General features: G+C 37.3%; 1 protein-coding gene across 16 annotated transcripts in view; it reads left to right on the forward strand.

The window, feature by feature from the left end:
* RAP1GDS1 (Rap1 GTPase-GDP dissociation stimulator 1) overlaps positions 1–19192 on the forward strand; it is a 173675-nt gene that overhangs the window by 141984 nt on the left and 12499 nt on the right. For 9 of the 16 annotated variants that reach the window (XM_001165560.7, XM_016951900.4, XM_016951903.4 and 6 more), the window contains 5 exons: positions 6036–6179; positions 6657–6788; positions 7945–8079; positions 9305–9430; positions 10514–10653. In XM_001165560.7, the coding sequence (XP_001165560.4) occupies positions 6036–6179; positions 6657–6788; positions 7945–8079; positions 9305–9430; positions 10514–10653 (677 nt within the window). The remainder of the gene's footprint in view (positions 1–6035; positions 6180–6656; positions 6789–7944; positions 8080–9304; positions 9431–10513; positions 10654–19192) is intronic. The other 7 variants (XM_054683209.2, XM_016951901.4, XM_054683212.2 and 4 more) reach the window with 1 other exon arrangement.

Below are 19192 nucleotides of genomic sequence, written 5' to 3' on the forward strand. Positions count from 1 at the left end.
CATTCATTATTTTTAAAAACTTAGGAAAACAGGATAGGAAGGTCTTCAATCTGAAAAAGATATCTATGAGAAGGCTGAAGAAAACATCACACTCAATGGTGAAATAAAAAAGCATTTGCTTTGAGATTGGGACAAGAAGGATCATCCCCGCTTCCATTTAATATTGTATTGTAAGAAGTATCCAGTGCATTAAAGAGAATAAAAGAAAAAAAATTAAGATAAAGCAATAAAACTCTCATTCATTTATGATGTGATTATGCATATTTAATTCAAAAGAATCTATAGATCAGTTTTATAGATCTTTTTTTAAATCAGAATTTTGTTAGGTTACTGCCAAAAAAGCAAACAAGAATTTCTATATACCAAAAAAGAAAAAACAGAAAATAAAATGTGAAAAATATGTTGGATAGCCCTTTTAGCTGGAACTGCCACCTTCCAGTAATTTAACAAAATAATGAACACAAAGGGAAAGAGAAGCATCTGATATGTATTCTCTAGGCCTTTTAGAAAATACGGAGTTGTTCCTTTAGCCACATACATTCAAATCTACAGGAAAGGTGATATTGTAGACATCAGAGGAATGCATCGTGTTCAAAAAGGGAATGCCCCACAAATTTTACCATGGAAAACCAAGAGTCTACGGTGTTACCCGGCATGGTATTGGTGTTGTTGTAAACAAACAAGTTAAGGGCAAGATTGCTGCCAAAATAATTAATGTGTATAATGAGCATATTAAGCACTCAAGAGCCAAGATACCTCCCCGAAACACATGAAGGAAAGATAGGAAAAGAAAAAGAAGGAAGCCAAAGAGAAATGTACCTGAGTTCAACTGAAGCAACAGCCTGTTCCACCTAGAGAAGCGCACTTTGTGAGAACAAACGGAAGGGGCCTGAGCTGCTGGAACCTCTTCCCTATGAATTCATGGCATAATAGGTGTTTTCAAGATAAAAGGCTTCTAGACTATTAAAAAGTATATAAAAAATTAATTCCAGATAGATTGACCTAAATGTGAAAGTTAAAACTTCAGAGGGTTTATCTTAAAATGTAAGCTAGGAGAATATCATCATGGCCTTGAAATACTTTTCTTAGATCACAAAAAGCTGTAATCATAAAGGAAAAAATTGAGACATTGGTTACTTTAAAAGTAAAAACTTCTGGCTAGCCTGGTGGCTCATGACTGCAATCCTAATGGCTTTGGGAGGGCAAGACGAGGATCACTTGAGACCAGGAGTTCGAGACCAGCCTGAGCAACATAGTGAGGCCTCATCTCTACCAAAAACAAATAAATAAAAGTTAAAACTCTTTTTTTAAAGACACCATTAAGAGTGAAAAGCAAGACTGGATGAGAGAATATAATTATAACATATAACTGACAGAGGGCTTGTGTATACAGTGTATAAAAACTCTTAAAAATCATTAAAAATGTGAAAAACATTTGAATAAGCACTTGACAAAAGATTTAATTTATATTAAGTCCAACAGACTTAATATAGATATGAAAATGTTCACTCTTAGGTAACACAAAATAAAACCACAATAAAATACCACTATACACCCACTGGAAAGTCTCATAAACCAACTGTTGATGAGGGTGTGGAACAGTGGGAGTGTAAATTGGTACAATTGGGAAGTAGTATCTATTGAAGTTGAAGCAATAGATCCAACAATTCTGCTCTTAGAAATATACCCAGAAGCTTGGGCACATGTACACCAGGAGCTGTTACAGGAATGTTCAAAGCAGCATTATTTATAATGAAAAATTGGAAACAACCAAAATCCATTAACAGTAGAATGAGTAAATCATAGGATATTAATATAATGGAAAAATATAGAGTTATGAAAAGGAATGAAGACAGCTGTAACCATTACTGTGGATAAATCTTATAATGTTGAAAGGAAAAAGCCAACACTGAAAAATACTATTGTATGATTCAATTTATATAAAGTTAAAAACAAAAAGTAAAACTAAACTGTAGTTTTTAGGAATGATTATTTACTTGGTAAAACGATGAAAGTATAGAAGTGATTACCATAATAATCAGGATGATTTGAGACGAAGGAAGGGGTTTGTTATCAGAAACAGAAATGCAGAGATAGGCTTCCTGAGTTGTTGGCAATGAATTTCTTGATCTAGGTGATAGATACATGGTTATTTGCTTTCTAATAATATATTAAACTTAACCTGGATATTTTATGCACTTCTCTGCATTTGTGGTTTTCTTTCACTCTTTAAAAAAAGTTTTAAAATACCTATATATGATGCATACATGATACATACAAGTGTACATTCATACATATGTGTGTAAACAGTGGTGATAAAGATACATGTCCTTGGACAGAATGGTTTTGGTAAATGTGCTGGGCTGTCTGCTTTGGCAGAATGTCTTGCTAATCCTAATTAAGGTAGTTTAAGCCTCCTATATATTTGTTTTCAGGTATTTGATTTCAGTCAAATTGTGAGAAGAGATTATCGGTAAACTTTAACATTGAGACATTTAGGCTGGGCGTGATGGCTTATGCCTGTAATTCCAGCACTTTCAGAGGCCAAGGCAGAAGGATTGCTTGAGCCAGGAGTTCAAGACCAACCTGGGCAACACAGCAAGACCCTGTCTCAAAAAAAAAATTAATTAAAAATTTAAAACTACAATATTGACATATTTAAAATTTCTTAAATGTCTTAGGTCCTATTTTTTAGGGAGAAATTTGTTTTTTATCTCATTGGTGTTTTGGCAAAGTAAAAATTTTACTGTGACCTTCAGTCAATTTTATGCCATCAAATAACCTATAACTTTCCTTGCAGTATTTCAAAATAACAATGTGTTTATATTTATTACTGTTTTCCCCTCTGCCTTCACATCTGTTTTATAATTGCACAATGGATAGAATGATACCATTGAAGGCTTGTTTTAGGACTAATTCTTTGCATGTATCATCCTTGATTTTCCCAGTACACGAAGGAGAGTGATTTCAGCATTAGAAGTTGGGATTTGTATAGTTCAAGGATTTTAGTATTTTTAAGGCTTTTTCATCATAGTTTTTAATTCTAGTCACCACACATCTCTAGCCCTAGCATTCTGTAACCAAGGAAACGCCCTACTTTTAGCATGGCACAGTACAAGTATACCTTTTAAAGAAATATTCCAGGTTGAATACTCTGTGTATTCTGAGATAATATTCAAAAGAAGATCAGTGATCCTAGTGATTCAAAAAAGCCAAATTTTAACACATTAAAATTGCCTGAAAGTCTTAAGTATTTATTTTTAAAAGTCTTTATTTTTCCTAAATGATAAGCTGAAGCTGCCATTGCCATATATGGATGCATATACAGCTTAGGGAAACCAATGACTAAAATAAAATTCACTGAAAAAATAAAATTTAAATTTAAAAATTTCTGGCCAGGTACAGTGGCTCATGCCTGTAATCCTAGCACTTTGGGAGGCCAAGGCAGGAAGATTGCCTGAGGCCAGGAGTTCAAGACCAGCCTAGGCAACATAGTGAGACCCTGTCTCTACAAAAAAAGTTTAAAAATTAGCCAGGCATGGTGGCATGCACTTTTAGTCCCAGCTACTCAGGAGGCTGAGATAGGAGGATTGCTTGAGCCCAGGAGTTCAAGGATGCAGTGAGCTATGATCATACCACTGTGCTCCAGCCTGGGCAATGGAGCGAGACACTGTCTCTTAAACAAAAAATCTGTGTTGCAAATGTATTTTTCCGGTCAGTTGACTAGCATTTATCTTAAGGAGTATCAACTACACTCAAAGTATTTAGATAGGCCAGTTTAGGTTAAGATACAAAGGATGAGTAAGGTGTATCTATTGGGGGAACCAGCCCCCAATATTTCAACGTATGTTCTATTTTCCCTAAGTGTCAGCCCATCTGAGAAATAGAGAAAGAGTAGAAAAAGAGGAATTCTACAGCTGGGCCTCCGGGGGTGACATCACATATCGGTAGGTCCGTGATGTCCCCTGAGCCACAAAACCAGGAAGTTTTTATTAGGGATTTCAAAAGGGGAGGGAGTGTACAGGGAGTAGGTCACAAAGATCACATGCTTTACAGGGCAATAAAGATCACAAGGCAAGGGCAAAGCAAAGATCACAAGGCAAAGGGCAAAATTAGAATTACTGATGAGGGTCTATGTTTGGCTGTGCACGTATTGTCTTGATAAACACCTTAAACAACAGAAAACAGCGTTTGAGAGCAGAGAACCGGTCTGACCTCAAACTTACCAGGGCGGGATCTTTTCCGCACCCTAATAAGCCTGAGGGTACTGCAGGAGACCAGGGCGTATTTCAGTCCTTATCTGAACCGCATAAGACAGATACTCCCAGAGCAGCCATTTATAGACCTCCCCCCATGAATGCAATTCCTTCCCCAGGGTATTATTAATATTCCTTGCTGAGAAAAGAATTCAGTGATATCTCTCCTACTTGCACATCCGTTAATAGGCTCTCTGCAAGAAGAAGAATATGGCTCTATTCTGCCTGACCCTGCAGGCAGTCAGACCTTTGGTTGTCTTCTCTTGTTCTGTAAAATCACTGTTATTCTGTTTGTTTTCAAGGTGCACTGATTTCATATTGTTCAAACACCCATGTTTTACAATCAGATTTCATATTGTTCAAGCACACATGTTCTACAGTTTGTACAATAGTGATCCTGAGGTGATGTGCATTCTCAGCTTACAAAGATAACAGGATTATGAGATTAAAGTAAAGACAGGCATAAGAAATTATGAGTATTATTTGGGAACTGATAAATGTCCATGAAATCTTCACAATTTATGTTTTTCTGCCACGGCTCCAGCCAGTCCCTCCATTTGGGGTCCCTGACTTCCCACAACATATATCTGCTCAGGAGATAGATGGAGACAGATATGGAGGCAAATATAAGCTCTTCAGTGAAATAAGTGTTATAGTGAAAGAATACTTAAAGATATTAGAAGTATAATAAAAAGTGTTGATGTGGGGGTGGAGTTTCCTATGAAGATCAGTTTTAAAAATGTAATTGGGATGTAAATTCTGTCTCTAAAATACCTTATGTTATGTTTAGCCATCAGAAAGGTTCAAGGTTGTTTTTTTCTTTTAACTTTTATTATGAACATTTTGAAATGTATTCAGAAATAGCATTTAGTAAACCACCATGTACCCATCACTCAAGAAAGCTTTAAATCAATGAAAACCTGAAGCCCTTTTTAAAAACACGACTTTATTTATTTATTTAATTTATTTTTATAGACAGGGTCTCACTCTGTTGCCCAGACTGGAGTGCAGTGGCACAGTCATAGCTTACTGTAACCTTGTACTCCTGGCCTCAAGCAATCTTCCTGCCTTGGCCTCCCAAAGCACTGAGATTACAAGTGTAAGCCACCATGCCCAGCCCTATTTTATAGTATTTTATAGCTTGCCCTTTAAACATGAGCATGATATCTAAAGTAATAGTGGAGTGATACTAGTTGCTTTCAGAGCTGAGTATCAATTTGTTTAGATGCTGCAAGACATCCTGAAAAATTTGGCAATTTCAAATGGAAATATGAAATAAAGTTTTTTTGTATATTTAAATGAACTGTCAAGATAGTTTACTTTGAAGATTTGAGTTTCAAAAATGTATTATCTAAATCATGCATTTTCTTAGTTGTTTTTTTGTTTTTGTTTTTGTTTTTGAGACGGAGTCTCGCTCTATTGCCCAGGCTGGAGTGCAGTGGTGCGATCTTGGCTCACTGCAAGTTCCGCCTCCCGGGTTCACGCCATTCTCCTGCCTCAGCCTCCTGAGTAGCTGGGACTACAGGCGCCTGCCACTGCACCTGGCTAATTTTTTTTGTATTTTTTAGTAGAGATGGGGTTTCATGGTGTTAGCCAGAATGGTCTCGATCTCCTGACTTTGTGATCCGCCCGTCTCGGCCTCCCAAAGTGCTGGGATTACAGGCGTGAGCCACCGCGCCCGGCCCTCTTAGTTTCTTATAATTCTTTATAATGGACTGCTTATACCAGAGCTCCTATTTTATCTCAAAGTTTGATTATTTTGTTCACATTGTTCTTTAGATGCTATTAAACTACAGCTGGTTGAAGCAGGCCTAGTAGAGTGTCTACTAGAGATTGTTCAGCAAAAAGTGGATAGTGACAAAGAAGATGATATTACGGAGCTCAAAACTGGTTCAGATCTCATGGTTTTATTACTTCTTGGAGGTGAGTTGTAATTTATGCCAGCCAAAGAATGTGGTTGTCAGATTTTTTTAAAATTTATTGTCTCTTCTGTAAATACTACCCTAGGCATTTTCTCATATTCCTATCTCACCTGCTATTGAGGTGATGATTTTGACATCTTAAACATGCCATTGATAGAACCAGACATAATGAACCTGAAAAAGAAGTGTCTTCACTATCTTCCAATATTTGAAGAGCTGTCACATAGAAGAGATAGCTTTGGCACCAAGGGACTAAAGAAAAGCTAGATGGCTCCCTGGGACTTGGACTAGAAAAAATGCTAGACTCTATGTCTAGTATCTATTAAAAGTTTATTATAAAAAGAATCATTACTTTTCCCATTATGAATGTAACAGTTTGTGAGGTATGAGTTTCCAGTTGGATATTCACCTAAGAATATGAATTTGTTACTCCTAGTTATTTTTCTCTTGCATAACTATTCGTTTCATTTACCTCCAGATGAATCCATGCAGAAGTTATTTGAAGGAGGAAAAGGTGGTGTATTTCAAAGGGTACTCTCTTGGATTCCATCAAATAACCACCAGCTACAGCTTGCTGGAGCATTGGCAATTGCAAATTTTGCCAGAAATGGTAAGCATATTAATTCCTCCTTTGTTAGTCAAATACTCTATATTTGTTTATTTTTGCTTTGCCACCACATATACTAAAACTGGAACAGTTTAGAAGTTGTGTAATATGTGTATATGCTGCTAACTTAATTTTTCAGAAATCTGAAATACTTAGTGACATTCCTAACAAATTACATATTTTATGCAATTCAACTAAATTCTAATAGTTTAAAGATCATGAAGTGCTTCTTTTGAATACTTGGCACTTCAGAGCTTAGTAAGTTTGAATCCCATTCTAGTATACGTCTGCTTTCTTTTGCCTAGTGATTTTATTTTGGATCTAATTATCTGAGTATTCATTCTAGGATTATTGTGCCTCAACTTATATACTTTTATGCCCATAAAACTTAAGTATGAATAATCCCCTGGCTTCGTGTAGAATGTTTAATTTAGTTTAATAATGTTTCAGGGGGCGCCAGACTTCTATGTTTATGAAATCTGGCACTACTAAAACACTCAAATACAGTCTAGAAACTCATTCTTACGTTCCTCATGAAATATACTATGTCTAGGAAATACGGTTTATTTTTCTTTTTAGCTTAATCATCTTCCAGTACAAACTGTTGGTATATATTATATCATAATGGCTTACTTGCTCCATTTTTACTCCTTCTTTTTGGGAGTGACTTCCTAATTATGGAGGTAAGAGTGGCATAATATGGATAATTATTGAAACTAGGTATGGGGTAAATAGTGGTTCATTATAATATTCTCTCTGCTTTGTAAGTGTTTGAAAAATAATTTAGGTATCAGCCATGATAGCAAAAGGTAGAGTACTATCACTGTAACATCGGGAGAACACAAGCATACATCACAATAAATGAAAAATATTGGACATTCTAACCATGTGTTTCTACTTCTGATATATTATCTGGCTCTAAACTAAAGATTTTTCTGGTAATTTTCTGATTTTAAAACTTTTATCTAGTTTAAGAATTTTTTTAATACTTCTCACTCAGTAAACAGAAAAACCTATAAATCTGATGGGAGAAAGATTTGGAATTCGTTTTATTGTATAGCTCCATTTTCCCTAATGTAGATAATAGCCAGACATCAGTATTATAAAGTATTTATAGATATTTTAAAGAGGAAGAAAAAGATGTGTGTTTTTTTTTCAGATGGAAATTGTATTCATATGGTAGACAATGGGATTGTAGAAAAACTTATGGATTTACTGGACAGACATGTAGAAGATGGAAATGTAACAGTACAGCATGCAGCACTAAGTGCCCTCAGAAACCTGGCCATTCCAGGTAAGACTTAAGAATAGAAGGCAGCTGTGTACAAAATAAAATCCATCATTTGGGGAAGCTATTTACTATATGTGATTTGTGAACCTGCTCTGATGAAGAAAATTTAAAAAAAAATTGTCTTCACATTGTTCACATTTTTTCATGCTAATAAATGGAGATCATATGTTAAATAAGTTTTGTGAGACTGTACAAGAATAATCTTTGCCTTCATTCAGATATCCTGTTACCTTTTGTGAACTCTTAGATTTTCATCATGTTTTATAGTTAAGCTTTTTTAAGTTTGAGATAGGGGTCTCACTCTGTCAGCCAGGCTAGAGTGCCGTGACGCAATCCTCGCTCACCACAGCCTCTACCTTCTGAGCTCAAGTTATCCTCCCACCTCAGCCTCCTGAGGAACAGGGACTACAGGCATGTGCCACCATGCCCAGCTGATTTTTTTTTTGTAGAAACAGGATCTCACTATGTTGCCTAGGCTGGTCTTGAACTCCTGGGCTCAAGCAGTCCACCCACCTTTGCCTCCTAAAGTGCTGGGATTACAGGTGAGAGCTACTGCACCAGGCCTTAAGCATCTTTAGTTGAGGTAGAATAATGACATCAATTAACAGAGTCCACTCAAGAATGACTTTCAGTTGTTGTTTTTCTATAAGCAGATGTACAATTTTTTTAAAATAGCCTTAATGTGCCTTTGGAAGTCATGAAATCACAGTATTATGGAAAATACAACAAAAGATAGTTAAAACTATTCTTTTATTCTACTTTCTAAAAATAAATTTCTGATTAGATGAAATAGTACAATTACATGATGATCCAATCCATTTGAATTCATTTGGTTTACATAGGATAGTAACATTTATTAATGTCTATAACATTTATATTAACACAGTTGGATCAAAAACGGAATTGTGCTTTTTGTTGTAAGAGGGTAACATTTTCAGATTTCCTTTACAAACTACGTAAGTAAGTGTTTTGGATTGGGTCTAAAAAGCCATGATACTGTCATAAAAATTATTATATTGTCTGTTATCCGCTTATACACAAATAGGATACAGACACACACATAAACAACTGAATTCCATTCTTAAAATTGACAAAAAAGTGACAAGATTGTTTCTAAATGGAAAAATAAAACATGGATCTTAAAGATACTTAATAAACCTGTATTGAATTGAATGTTTATCAACAGGAATGCTAATACATTTTAACCATAGTCTCTCTTTTTCTCCAGTTATAAATAAAGCAAAGATGTTATCAGCTGGGGTCACAGAGGCAGTTTTGAAATTTCTTAAATCTGAAATGCCTCCTGTTCAGTTCAAACTTCTGGGAACATTAAGAATGTTAATAGATGCACAAGGTAAAAGAAATGTTTTCCCCAACTTGCATTTTTCATGATAGTCTTAATGTGCCTCTAGTTGAAAAAGGACTTGTTTTTAGCTTTTAGGATTATGTAATCATAAAAAATAGCAAATAAAAGATTTAAAAGTTGGTTTTGGAACTTCATTTGTTAATTTTTGTGCTTGTTATAATTATTTATTTATACATATTATTTATTTATTTATTTATTTTTGAGACAGAGTCTTGTTCTGTCACCCAGGCTGGAGTGCAGTGGTGCAACCTCAGCTCACCGCAACTTCCGCCTCCTGGGTTCAAGCAATTTTCCTGCCTCAGCCTCCTGAGTAGCTAGGATTACAGGCGTGCTCCACAACTCCTGGCTAATTGTTTTGGAATTTCACTAGACATGGGGCTTGTTGCTCAGGCTGCTCTTGAACTCCTGGCCTCAAGCGATCCACCCACTTCAGCCTCCCAAAGTGCTGGGATTACAGGTGTGAGCCACCATGTCCAGCCTATAATTGACTTTAAATAGAAATTATACCATATCTCTCCTTATTAGTACTTATAGTCCTGGTTTTAGGTTGCTTTATTAATCAGTTTCGGGAGGGGGTGTTGTGTTTTGGCATTCTATACCCATTTTACCTTGGCTTTGAAATCAAATTTCATTATTGTGACAGTCAAAAATTTTTTAAATTTGTCTTCCAGACAGGGAGAGCATTTTTCTGTTTGCAGAAACAGCAGTCAGAACCACTCCTAGGAATGAGTTATGTTTATTTACTTATTTCTAAATTCTAAACCCTTTTCTATATTGATTGCATAGAGTCCTTCTAAGAACCCTGCATTATAGTCTGCCAGAGCACTAACAGACTAGCAGGCTTAACCAAAAGAGTATGAAGTCATTAGTTTTTGTATTTTCTATAAAATTTCACAGTGTTATAGAAGAAGGCAAATAGCCCATCACATAAGGAATATTTGCAGTTCTAGCTTTAATGAAATTGTTGTACTGTGTTTTTTTAGACGTCCTTCACACTCTCAAATCTGTACGAATTATTTCAACTGATTGTCTGTTAGTGATTCATTCCTTGGTTTGCCTTCTTTCCTATAGCAGAAGCTGCTGAACAATTGGGAAAGAATGTTAAGTTAGTGGAGCGTTTGGTGGAATGGTGTGAAGCCAAAGATCATGCTGGTGTGATGGGGGAGTCAAACAGACTGCTGTCTGCCCTTATACGACACAGTAAATCAAAAGTAAGTTCCAGAGGAAACTGTTCACTAGAAAACTTCAGAGTGTCTTTTTCAGAAACCCAGCATTGTAGGTCCTAACAACTGGGATAATATTTACCTGAAAGTATTGTGAAGATTCAGTGAGATCATGTATATAATGTGCTTAGCTGGTACATGGGACATAGGAAACACTCGGTAAATGGGGGTTGCTGTTGCTGCTGCTATTGTTGTTATTACTTTTACCACCACCGTTATCAGCATCAGTGTCAAACATTTCTTTGTGCCAGGCATTGACCATGCAGGCTACTGATATTTAGAAATTAAATGGTATCTAGATAGTATATGATGTCCAGAGCTCACAGAGTTAGAAAAAAATCCATTCTTGTGGCTGTGCCGCTGTCTGGCACATGGTAGATAACCGATAAATGAACAAATGAGCTATTTTAAAGATCACAATAGTGAGTACCCAGGCCAGCAGTTCAGCAGCTGATTTAGTATCTAGATTATATGATTTTTAAATTTTTTAAATACTGTTTTCTTGCCGGGAGTGGTGGCTGACACCTGTAATCCCAGCACTTTCGGAGACTGAGGCGGGCAGATCATGAGGTCAGGAGATCAAGACCATCCTGGATAACATAGTGAAACCCCGGGTCTACTAAAAATACAAAAAAAAATTAGCTGGGCATGGTGGCGGGCACCTGTAGTCCCAGCTACTCAGGAGGCTGAGGCAGGAGAATGGCGTGAACCCGGGAGGCGGAGCTTGCAGTGAGCCGAGATTGCACCACTGCACTCCAGCCTGGGTGACAGAGCAAGACTCCATCTCAAAAAAAATAAATAAAATAAAATACTGTTTTCTTTTTATTTTTTGAGACTGAGTCTTGCTCTCTCGCTCAGGCTGGAGTACAGTGGCGCAATCTCAGCTCACTGCAACCTCCACCTCCTGGGTTCAAGCAATTCTCCTGCCTCAGCCTCCAGAGTAGCTGGGATTACAGGCAGGCGCCACCACACTCGGCTAATTTTTGTATTTTTAGTAGATATGGGGTTTCACCATGTTGGCTAGGCTGGCCTCGAACTCCTGACCTCATGATCCTCCCACCTCGGCCTCCCAAAGTGCTGGGATTACAGGCATGAGCCACCATGCCCAGCCTTTAATACTGTTTTCTAAGGTGACCCTTTCAGTCATTTCTCTTGTACAACTTCAGTAGTGATTATATATGAGGAGAAAGTTTAGAACTCAAATCCACCAGCTGTTTTCATTTATTTTTAGAACAGATAAGAAGAAGATGCCAAGAGAAAAAGCGTAAAACTAAAGCTGTTCTTGTATAAATCTCTTTCATATAAATAATTGGCTTCACCATAATAGCTGTCCCAGCTGGTTAGCCTCAGGAGTGTTCTTCTCCATCAGATGCTAAATCTTGAGAACTTTCCCTGGGGAAAAGCAGCTGTTAACTAGGACCTTCCTATTACCTGTCACACCCAGACCACCCTGAAAGCTCATACATTTTTCCTGACACAGGACCAAGCAGTATGTTGGCAAGGTGGAAGTTATCAGGAGAGAATAGCAAAATGGCTTCCTTGGTACCCCTTTCACCCCTTCTCCATCATAACTGCTCTCTTACGCCCATTTGTTCATTTAACAGTTAATATTTGAGTTCTTGCAGTGTAAATACTAAAAAACAGTGTTTCTATAAAGGAATTAACTATCTGTTGAGGGGACAGAAATAAAAACAGCTAGCTTAAGTACAGCTTTAAAGCTACATATGCTATTCGGGTGTAACAGAGGAAAGAAAGACTAACACACTGTCTGGGTAATCTGGGATGGTGCCATAGAAGGAGTGCTATTTTAGGGGTTAACTAGGAATCTCAGGAGGAAAGGGAAAGAGAATGAAGGAAAGGGCCTTTTCAGGCAAAGACAGCAGGATGTACAAAAGCACAGAGATGTAAAACAGCATAATTTTTTAAAGAAACTGCAAATAAAGCAGTATTGCTAGAACATAGAGTGTAGAAAGAGACAGTGGCCAGAGAGGTTGAAAACTGGGAATTAAGTGAATTATATACCAAGTTAAGATATATGGACTTGATTCTGTAGAGAATTCGGGAGCACTTAAAGGGTTTTAAGCAGCAAGTTGCCATTATTTGAGGGTTTTTTTGTTTTATTTTTTGTTTTTTTGTTTTTTTGGGGTTTTTTGAGACAGAGTTTCGCTCTTGTTGCCCGGGCTGGAATGCAATGGTGCGATCTCCACTCACTGTAACCTCCGCCTCCCGGGATCAAGTGATTCTCCTGCCTCAGCCTCCTGAGTAGCTAGGATCACAGGCATACACCACCATGCCCGGTTAATTTTGTATTTTTAGTAGAGACGGGGTTTCTCCATTTTGGTCAGGCTGGTCTCAAACTCCCCACCTCAGGTGATCCACCCACCTCAGCCTCCCAAAGTGCTGGGATTACAGGCGTGAGCCACCACACCCAGCCATTTAGTTTTCATTTAGAAAGATGTCTCTAGGGTTTAATGGGGGTAGAAAGGACAGTTATTGCAAAAATATATATGAGAGTTGATAAAGGACTGAATTAAGGTTTTGAGTTGAGCAATTTGAAATTGCTGATATTCAGCCATTTTTGAAACAAACAAATTTCATATGGGTTATTCAACTAGAAGCAGCAAGGATGGAAAAGAAGAGACAGACTTGAGAAAGATATGGGTGGTAGAATTGACAGATTCAACAGTAGAATTAAAGGAGGAGGTAGTTTTAGAGCTAATTCCAAGTTTGGGGTTTACCACCAGATTGGGTTATCATGCCATTCAACAAAATAAAACACGATAGGAAGAGGTGCAGCTAACACTCCCTAAACTTGCCCACTCGCCCATGCTCTTTGGAGTCATTACCCTTAATCTTTTTGCTCTACTCCAAGAGAATCTCCACCATTGGTTTGCAGGGGTATACAATCATTTGGATTTCCCTGGGCCATATTGGAAAACGAATTGTCTTGGGCCACACATAAAATGCACTAACACTAACAATAGCTGATGAGCTTAAAAAAACAAAAATCACAAAAAAAAAAAAAAAAACTCAAACACCTGTGGCATTTGAAGAAGAAGAGAAATCTAAAAGTTTAGAAAACCAGCTGGGTGCGGTGGCTCACGCCTGTAATCCCAGTACTTTGGGAGGCCAAAGTAGGTGGATCATTGTGGTCAGGAGTTCCAGACCAGCCTGGCCAACATGGTGAAACCCCATCTCTACTAAAAATGCAAAAATTAGCCAGGCATGGTGGCGTGTGCCTGTAATCCCAGCTACTGGGGAGGCTGAGGCAGGAGAATTGCTTGAACCCAGGAAGCGGAGGTTGCAGTGAGCCAAGATCGTGCCACTGCACTCCAGCCTGGGTGACAGAGCAAGACTCCCAAGACTCTGTCTCCAAAAAAAAAAAAAACAAAGAAAACTTTTGGAAAACATATTTGGGAGAATAATCAAGGAAGACTTCTCCAGTCTTGCTAGAGACCTAGACATCCAAATACAAGAAGCTCAAAGAATACCTGGGAAATTCATTGCAAAAAGATCATTGCCTAGGCATATTGTCATCAGGTTATCTAAAGTTAAGACAAAGGAAAGAATCTTCAGAGCTGTGAGGCAAAAGCACGAGGTAACCTATAAAGGAAAACCTATCAACTTAACAGCGGATTTCTCAGCAGAACCCCTACATGCTAGAAAGGATTGGGGCCCTATCTTCAGTCTCCTTAAAGAAAGCAATTATCAGCCAAGAATTCTGTATCCAGTGAAACTAAGCTTCATAAATGAAGGAAAGATACAGTGTGTTTCAAACAAAGAAATACTGAGAGAATTCACCACTACCAAGCCAGCACTACAAGAGCTGCCAAAAGGAGCCCTAAATCTTAAATCCTGGAAACACATCAAAACAGAACCTCTTTAAAGAATAAATCTCACAAGACCTACAAAACAAAAATACAATTAAAAAAAAAGTGGGGGGTATACAGGCAACAGATAGCATGATGAATGGAATAGTACCTCACATCTCAATACTAAGATTGAATGTAAATGGCCTGAATGTTCCACTAAAAGATACAGAATTGCAGAATAGATAAGAATTCATTAACTATCTGCTGCCTTTAAGAGACTTACCCAACACATAAGGACTCACTTAAGGTAGAGGGGTGGAAAAAGACATTCCATGCAAATGGATACCAAAAGTCAGCAGGAATAGCTATTCTTGTATCAGGCAAAACAAACTTTAAAGAAACAGCAGTTCGAAAAGACAGAGGGACATTATATAATGACAAAAGGCCTTGTCCAACAGGAAAATATCACAATCCTGAATATATATGCACCAAACACTGGAGCTTCCAAATTTATAAAACAATTGCCAATAGACCTAAGAAACGAGATAGACAGTAACACAATAGTGGGAGACTTCAGTACTCCACTGACAGCATTAAAGAGGTTATCAAGACAGAAAGTCAACAAAGAAACAATGGATTTAAACTATACCCTAGAACAAATGGACTTAACAGATATTTACAGAACATTCTACCCAAAACTGCAAAATATACATTCTATTCATTAGCAAATGGAACTTTTCTCCAAGATAGACCATATAATAGGCCACAAAACAAGCCTCAATAAATTTTAAGAAAATTGAAATTATGGCAAGTACTCTCTCAAACCACAGTGGAATAAAACTGGAAATCAGCTCCAAAAGGAACCTTCAAAGCCATGCAAATACATGGAAATTAAATAACCTGCTCCTGAATGATCACTGGGTCAACAACGAAATCAAGATGGGAATTTAAAAATTCTTTGAACTGAACAATAAATGATACAACCTATCAATACCTCTGGGATACAACAAAGGCGTTGCTAAGAGGAAAGTTTATAGCCTGAAATAGGCATTTCAAAAAGTCTGAAAGAGCACAAAGAGACAATCTAAGGTCACATTTCAAGGAACTAGAGAAACAAGAACAAACCAAACCCATACCCAGCAGAAGAAAGGAAATAACCAAGATCAGAGCAGAACTAAATGAAATTGAAACAAAAAAGACAATACAAAAGATAAATGAAACAAAAAGCTGATTATTTGAGAAGATGAATAAGATTGATAGACCATAACCAAGAAAAGAAGAGAGAAAATTCAAATAAGCTTAGAAAAGAAATGGGAAATACTACAACTGACACCACAGAAATACAAAAGGTCATTCACAGCTACTATGAACACCTTTACATGCAAAAACTAGAAAACCTAGAGGAGATGGATAAATTCCTGGAAAAATACAACCTTGCTAGCTTAAACCAGGAAGAATTATTTAGATACCCTGAACAGACCAATAACAAGCAACAAGATTGAAATGGTAATTTAAAAATTACCAACAAAAAAAAGTCCAGGACCAGACAGATTCACAGCTGAATTCCACCAGACATTCAAAGAATAATTGGTACCAATCCTATTGACACTATTCCAAAAGATAGAGAAAGAGGGAATCCTCCCCAAATCATTCTGTGAAGCCAATATCACCCTAATACCACAACCAGGAAAGGACATAACAAAAAAAGAAAACTACAGACCAAAATCCCTGATGAACATAGATACAAAAATCCTTAACAAAATACTAGCTAACCAAATCCAACAACATATCAAGAAGATAACTCACCATGATCAAGTGGGTTTCATACCAGGGATGCAGGGATGGTTTAACATACCCAAGTCAATAAATGTGACACACCACATAAACAGAATTAAAACAAAAATCACATGATCATCTCAATAGATGCAGAAAAAGCATTCCACAAAGTCCAGCATCTCTTTATAATTAAAACTCAGCAAAATTAACATACCAGCGACATACCTCAATATAATAAAAGCCGTCTATGACAAACTCATATCCAACATAATACTGAATGGGAAGAAGTTGAAAGCATTCCCTCTGAGAACTGGAACAAGATAAGGATGCCCACTCTCACCACTTCTGTTCAACAGGACTGGAAGTCCTAGCCAGAGCAATCAGACAAGAGAAAGAAATAAAGGTCATCCACATCAGTAAAGAGGAAGTTAAACTGTTGCTATTTGCTGATGATATGACTGTATACCTAGAAAACCCTAAAGACTCCTCCAAAAAGCTCCTAGAACTGATAAAAGAATTCAGCAAAGTTTCCAGATACAAAATTAATGTACACAAATTAGCTCTCCTATCACCAAGAGCAACTAAGCTGAGAATCCAATCAAGAACTCAACCCTTTTACAATAGCTGCAAAAAATAAAATAAAATAAAATACTTAGGAGTATTCCTAACCATGGAGATGTAGTTTAACAAGGAAAACTACAAAACACTGCTAAAGAAAATCATAGATGACACAAATGAAAACACATCCAATGCTCACCGATGGGTAGAATCAATATTGTGAAAATGACCATACTGCCAAAAGCAATCTGCAAATTCAATGTAGTTCCCATTAAAATACCACCATCATTCTTCACAGAACTAGAAAAAACAATTCTAAAATTCATATGGAACCAAGAAAGAGCCTGCATAGCCAAGGCAAGACTAAACAAAACAAATCTGGAGGCATCACATTCCCTGATTTCAAACTATACTATAAGGCCACAGTCATCAAAACAACATGGTAGTGGTACAAAAATAGGCACATAGACCAATTGAACAGAATAGAGAACCGAGTAATAAACCCAAATACTTACAGCCAACTGATCTTTGACAAAGCAAACAAAAACAAAATGGGGAAAGGGCACCGTATTCAACAAATGGTGCTGCGATTATTGGCATGGAAGAATAAAACCGTTGCCTCATTTCCGACTTAATACAAAAAAAAAATCAACTTGAGATGGATCAAGGACTTAAATCTAAGACCTGAAACTAAAAATTCTAGAAGATAATATCAGAAAAAGCTCCTTCTAGATGTTTGCTTAGGCAAGGATTTCATGATCAAGAACCCAAAGCAAATGCAATAAAAACAAAGGTCAATAGCTGGGACTTAATTAAACTAAAGAGCTTTTGCATGGCAAAAGGAACAGTCGGCAGAGTAAACAGACAACCCACAGAGTGGAAGAAAATCTTCACAATCTATACATCTGACAGAGGACTAATATCCAGAATCTACAATAAACTCAAACAAATTAGCAAGAAAAAAACTAATAATCCCATCAGAAAGTAGGCTAAACACATGAATAGACAGTTCTCAAATGAAGATATACAAATGACCAACTTATGAAAAAATGCTCAGCATCACTAATGATCAGGGAAATGCACATCAAAACCACAATGCCATAACACCTTACCCCTGCAAGAATGTCCATAATCAAATCAAAAAATAATAGATGTTGGCATGGATGCAGTGAATAGGGAACACTTCTACACTGCTGGTGGGAATGTAAACTAATACAACCACTATGGAAAACAGTGTGGAGATTCCTTGAAGAACTAAAAGTAGACTTACCATTTGATCCAGCAATCCCACTACTGGGTATCTGCCCAGTAGAAAAGAAGTCATTATACAAAAAATATACTTGCACACATGTTTATAGCAGCACAATTCACAATTGCAAAAATGTGGAACCAACCCAATGCCCATCAGTCAACGAGTGAATAAAGAAACTATGGGGCCAGGCATGGTGGCTCACACCTGTAATCCCAACACTATGGGAGGACGAGGCGGGCAGATCACGAAGTCAGGAGATCAAGACCATCCTGGCTAACATGGTGAAACCTCGTCTCTACTAAAAATACAAAAAATTAGCCAGGTATGGTGGCGGGCGCCTTTAGTCCCAGCTACGCTGGAGGCTTAGGCAGGAGGATGGTGTGAACCTGGGAGGTGGAGCTTGCATTGAGCCGAGATGGCACCACTGCACTCCAGCCTGGGTAACAGTGCGAGACTGTGTCTCAAAAACAAAACAAAAAAGAAACTATGATGTGTGTATATATATATATGATGGAATGCTACTCAGCCATAAAAAGGAATGAATTAATGGCACTCGCAGCAACCTGGATGAGATTGGAGACTATTATTCTAACTCAGGGGTGGAAACCCAAACATCATATGTTCTTACTTATAAGTAGGAGCTAAGCTATCAGGATGCAAAGACATAAGAATGACACAACGGACTTTGGGGACTTAGGGGTAAAGGGTGGGAAGGGGGTGAGGGATAAAAGACTACAAATATGGTGCAGTGTATACTGCTCGGGTGATGGGTCCACCAAAATCTCACAAATCACCACTAAAGAACTTACTTATGTAACCAAACACCACCTGTTCCCCAATAACCTATGGAAATAATTTTTTTTAAATCACAAAAGAATTTCATAATGTTTTAAGAAAGCTACGAATTTGTGTTGGGCCACATTCAAAATCATCTTGGGCTGCAGGTTGGACATGCTTGGTTTAGAGTTTTGGCAAACCATACTTGTATTAACTAATTTACAGACATGATCCTGGCATCTGAATTTGGAACTCTCAGATAAATTCCTGTTACATGTAGTAGTAAGGCTCGTGGAAACCTTGATTAATCTAGTATCTTCAGTATCAACTAACAGAATTACATAACCAAACC

The sequence above is a fragment of the Pan troglodytes genome, chromosome 3 (assembly GCF_028858775.2).
Source record: "Pan troglodytes isolate AG18354 chromosome 3, NHGRI_mPanTro3-v2.0_pri, whole genome shotgun sequence".
Lineage (NCBI taxonomy): Eukaryota > Metazoa > Chordata > Mammalia > Primates > Hominidae > Pan > Pan troglodytes.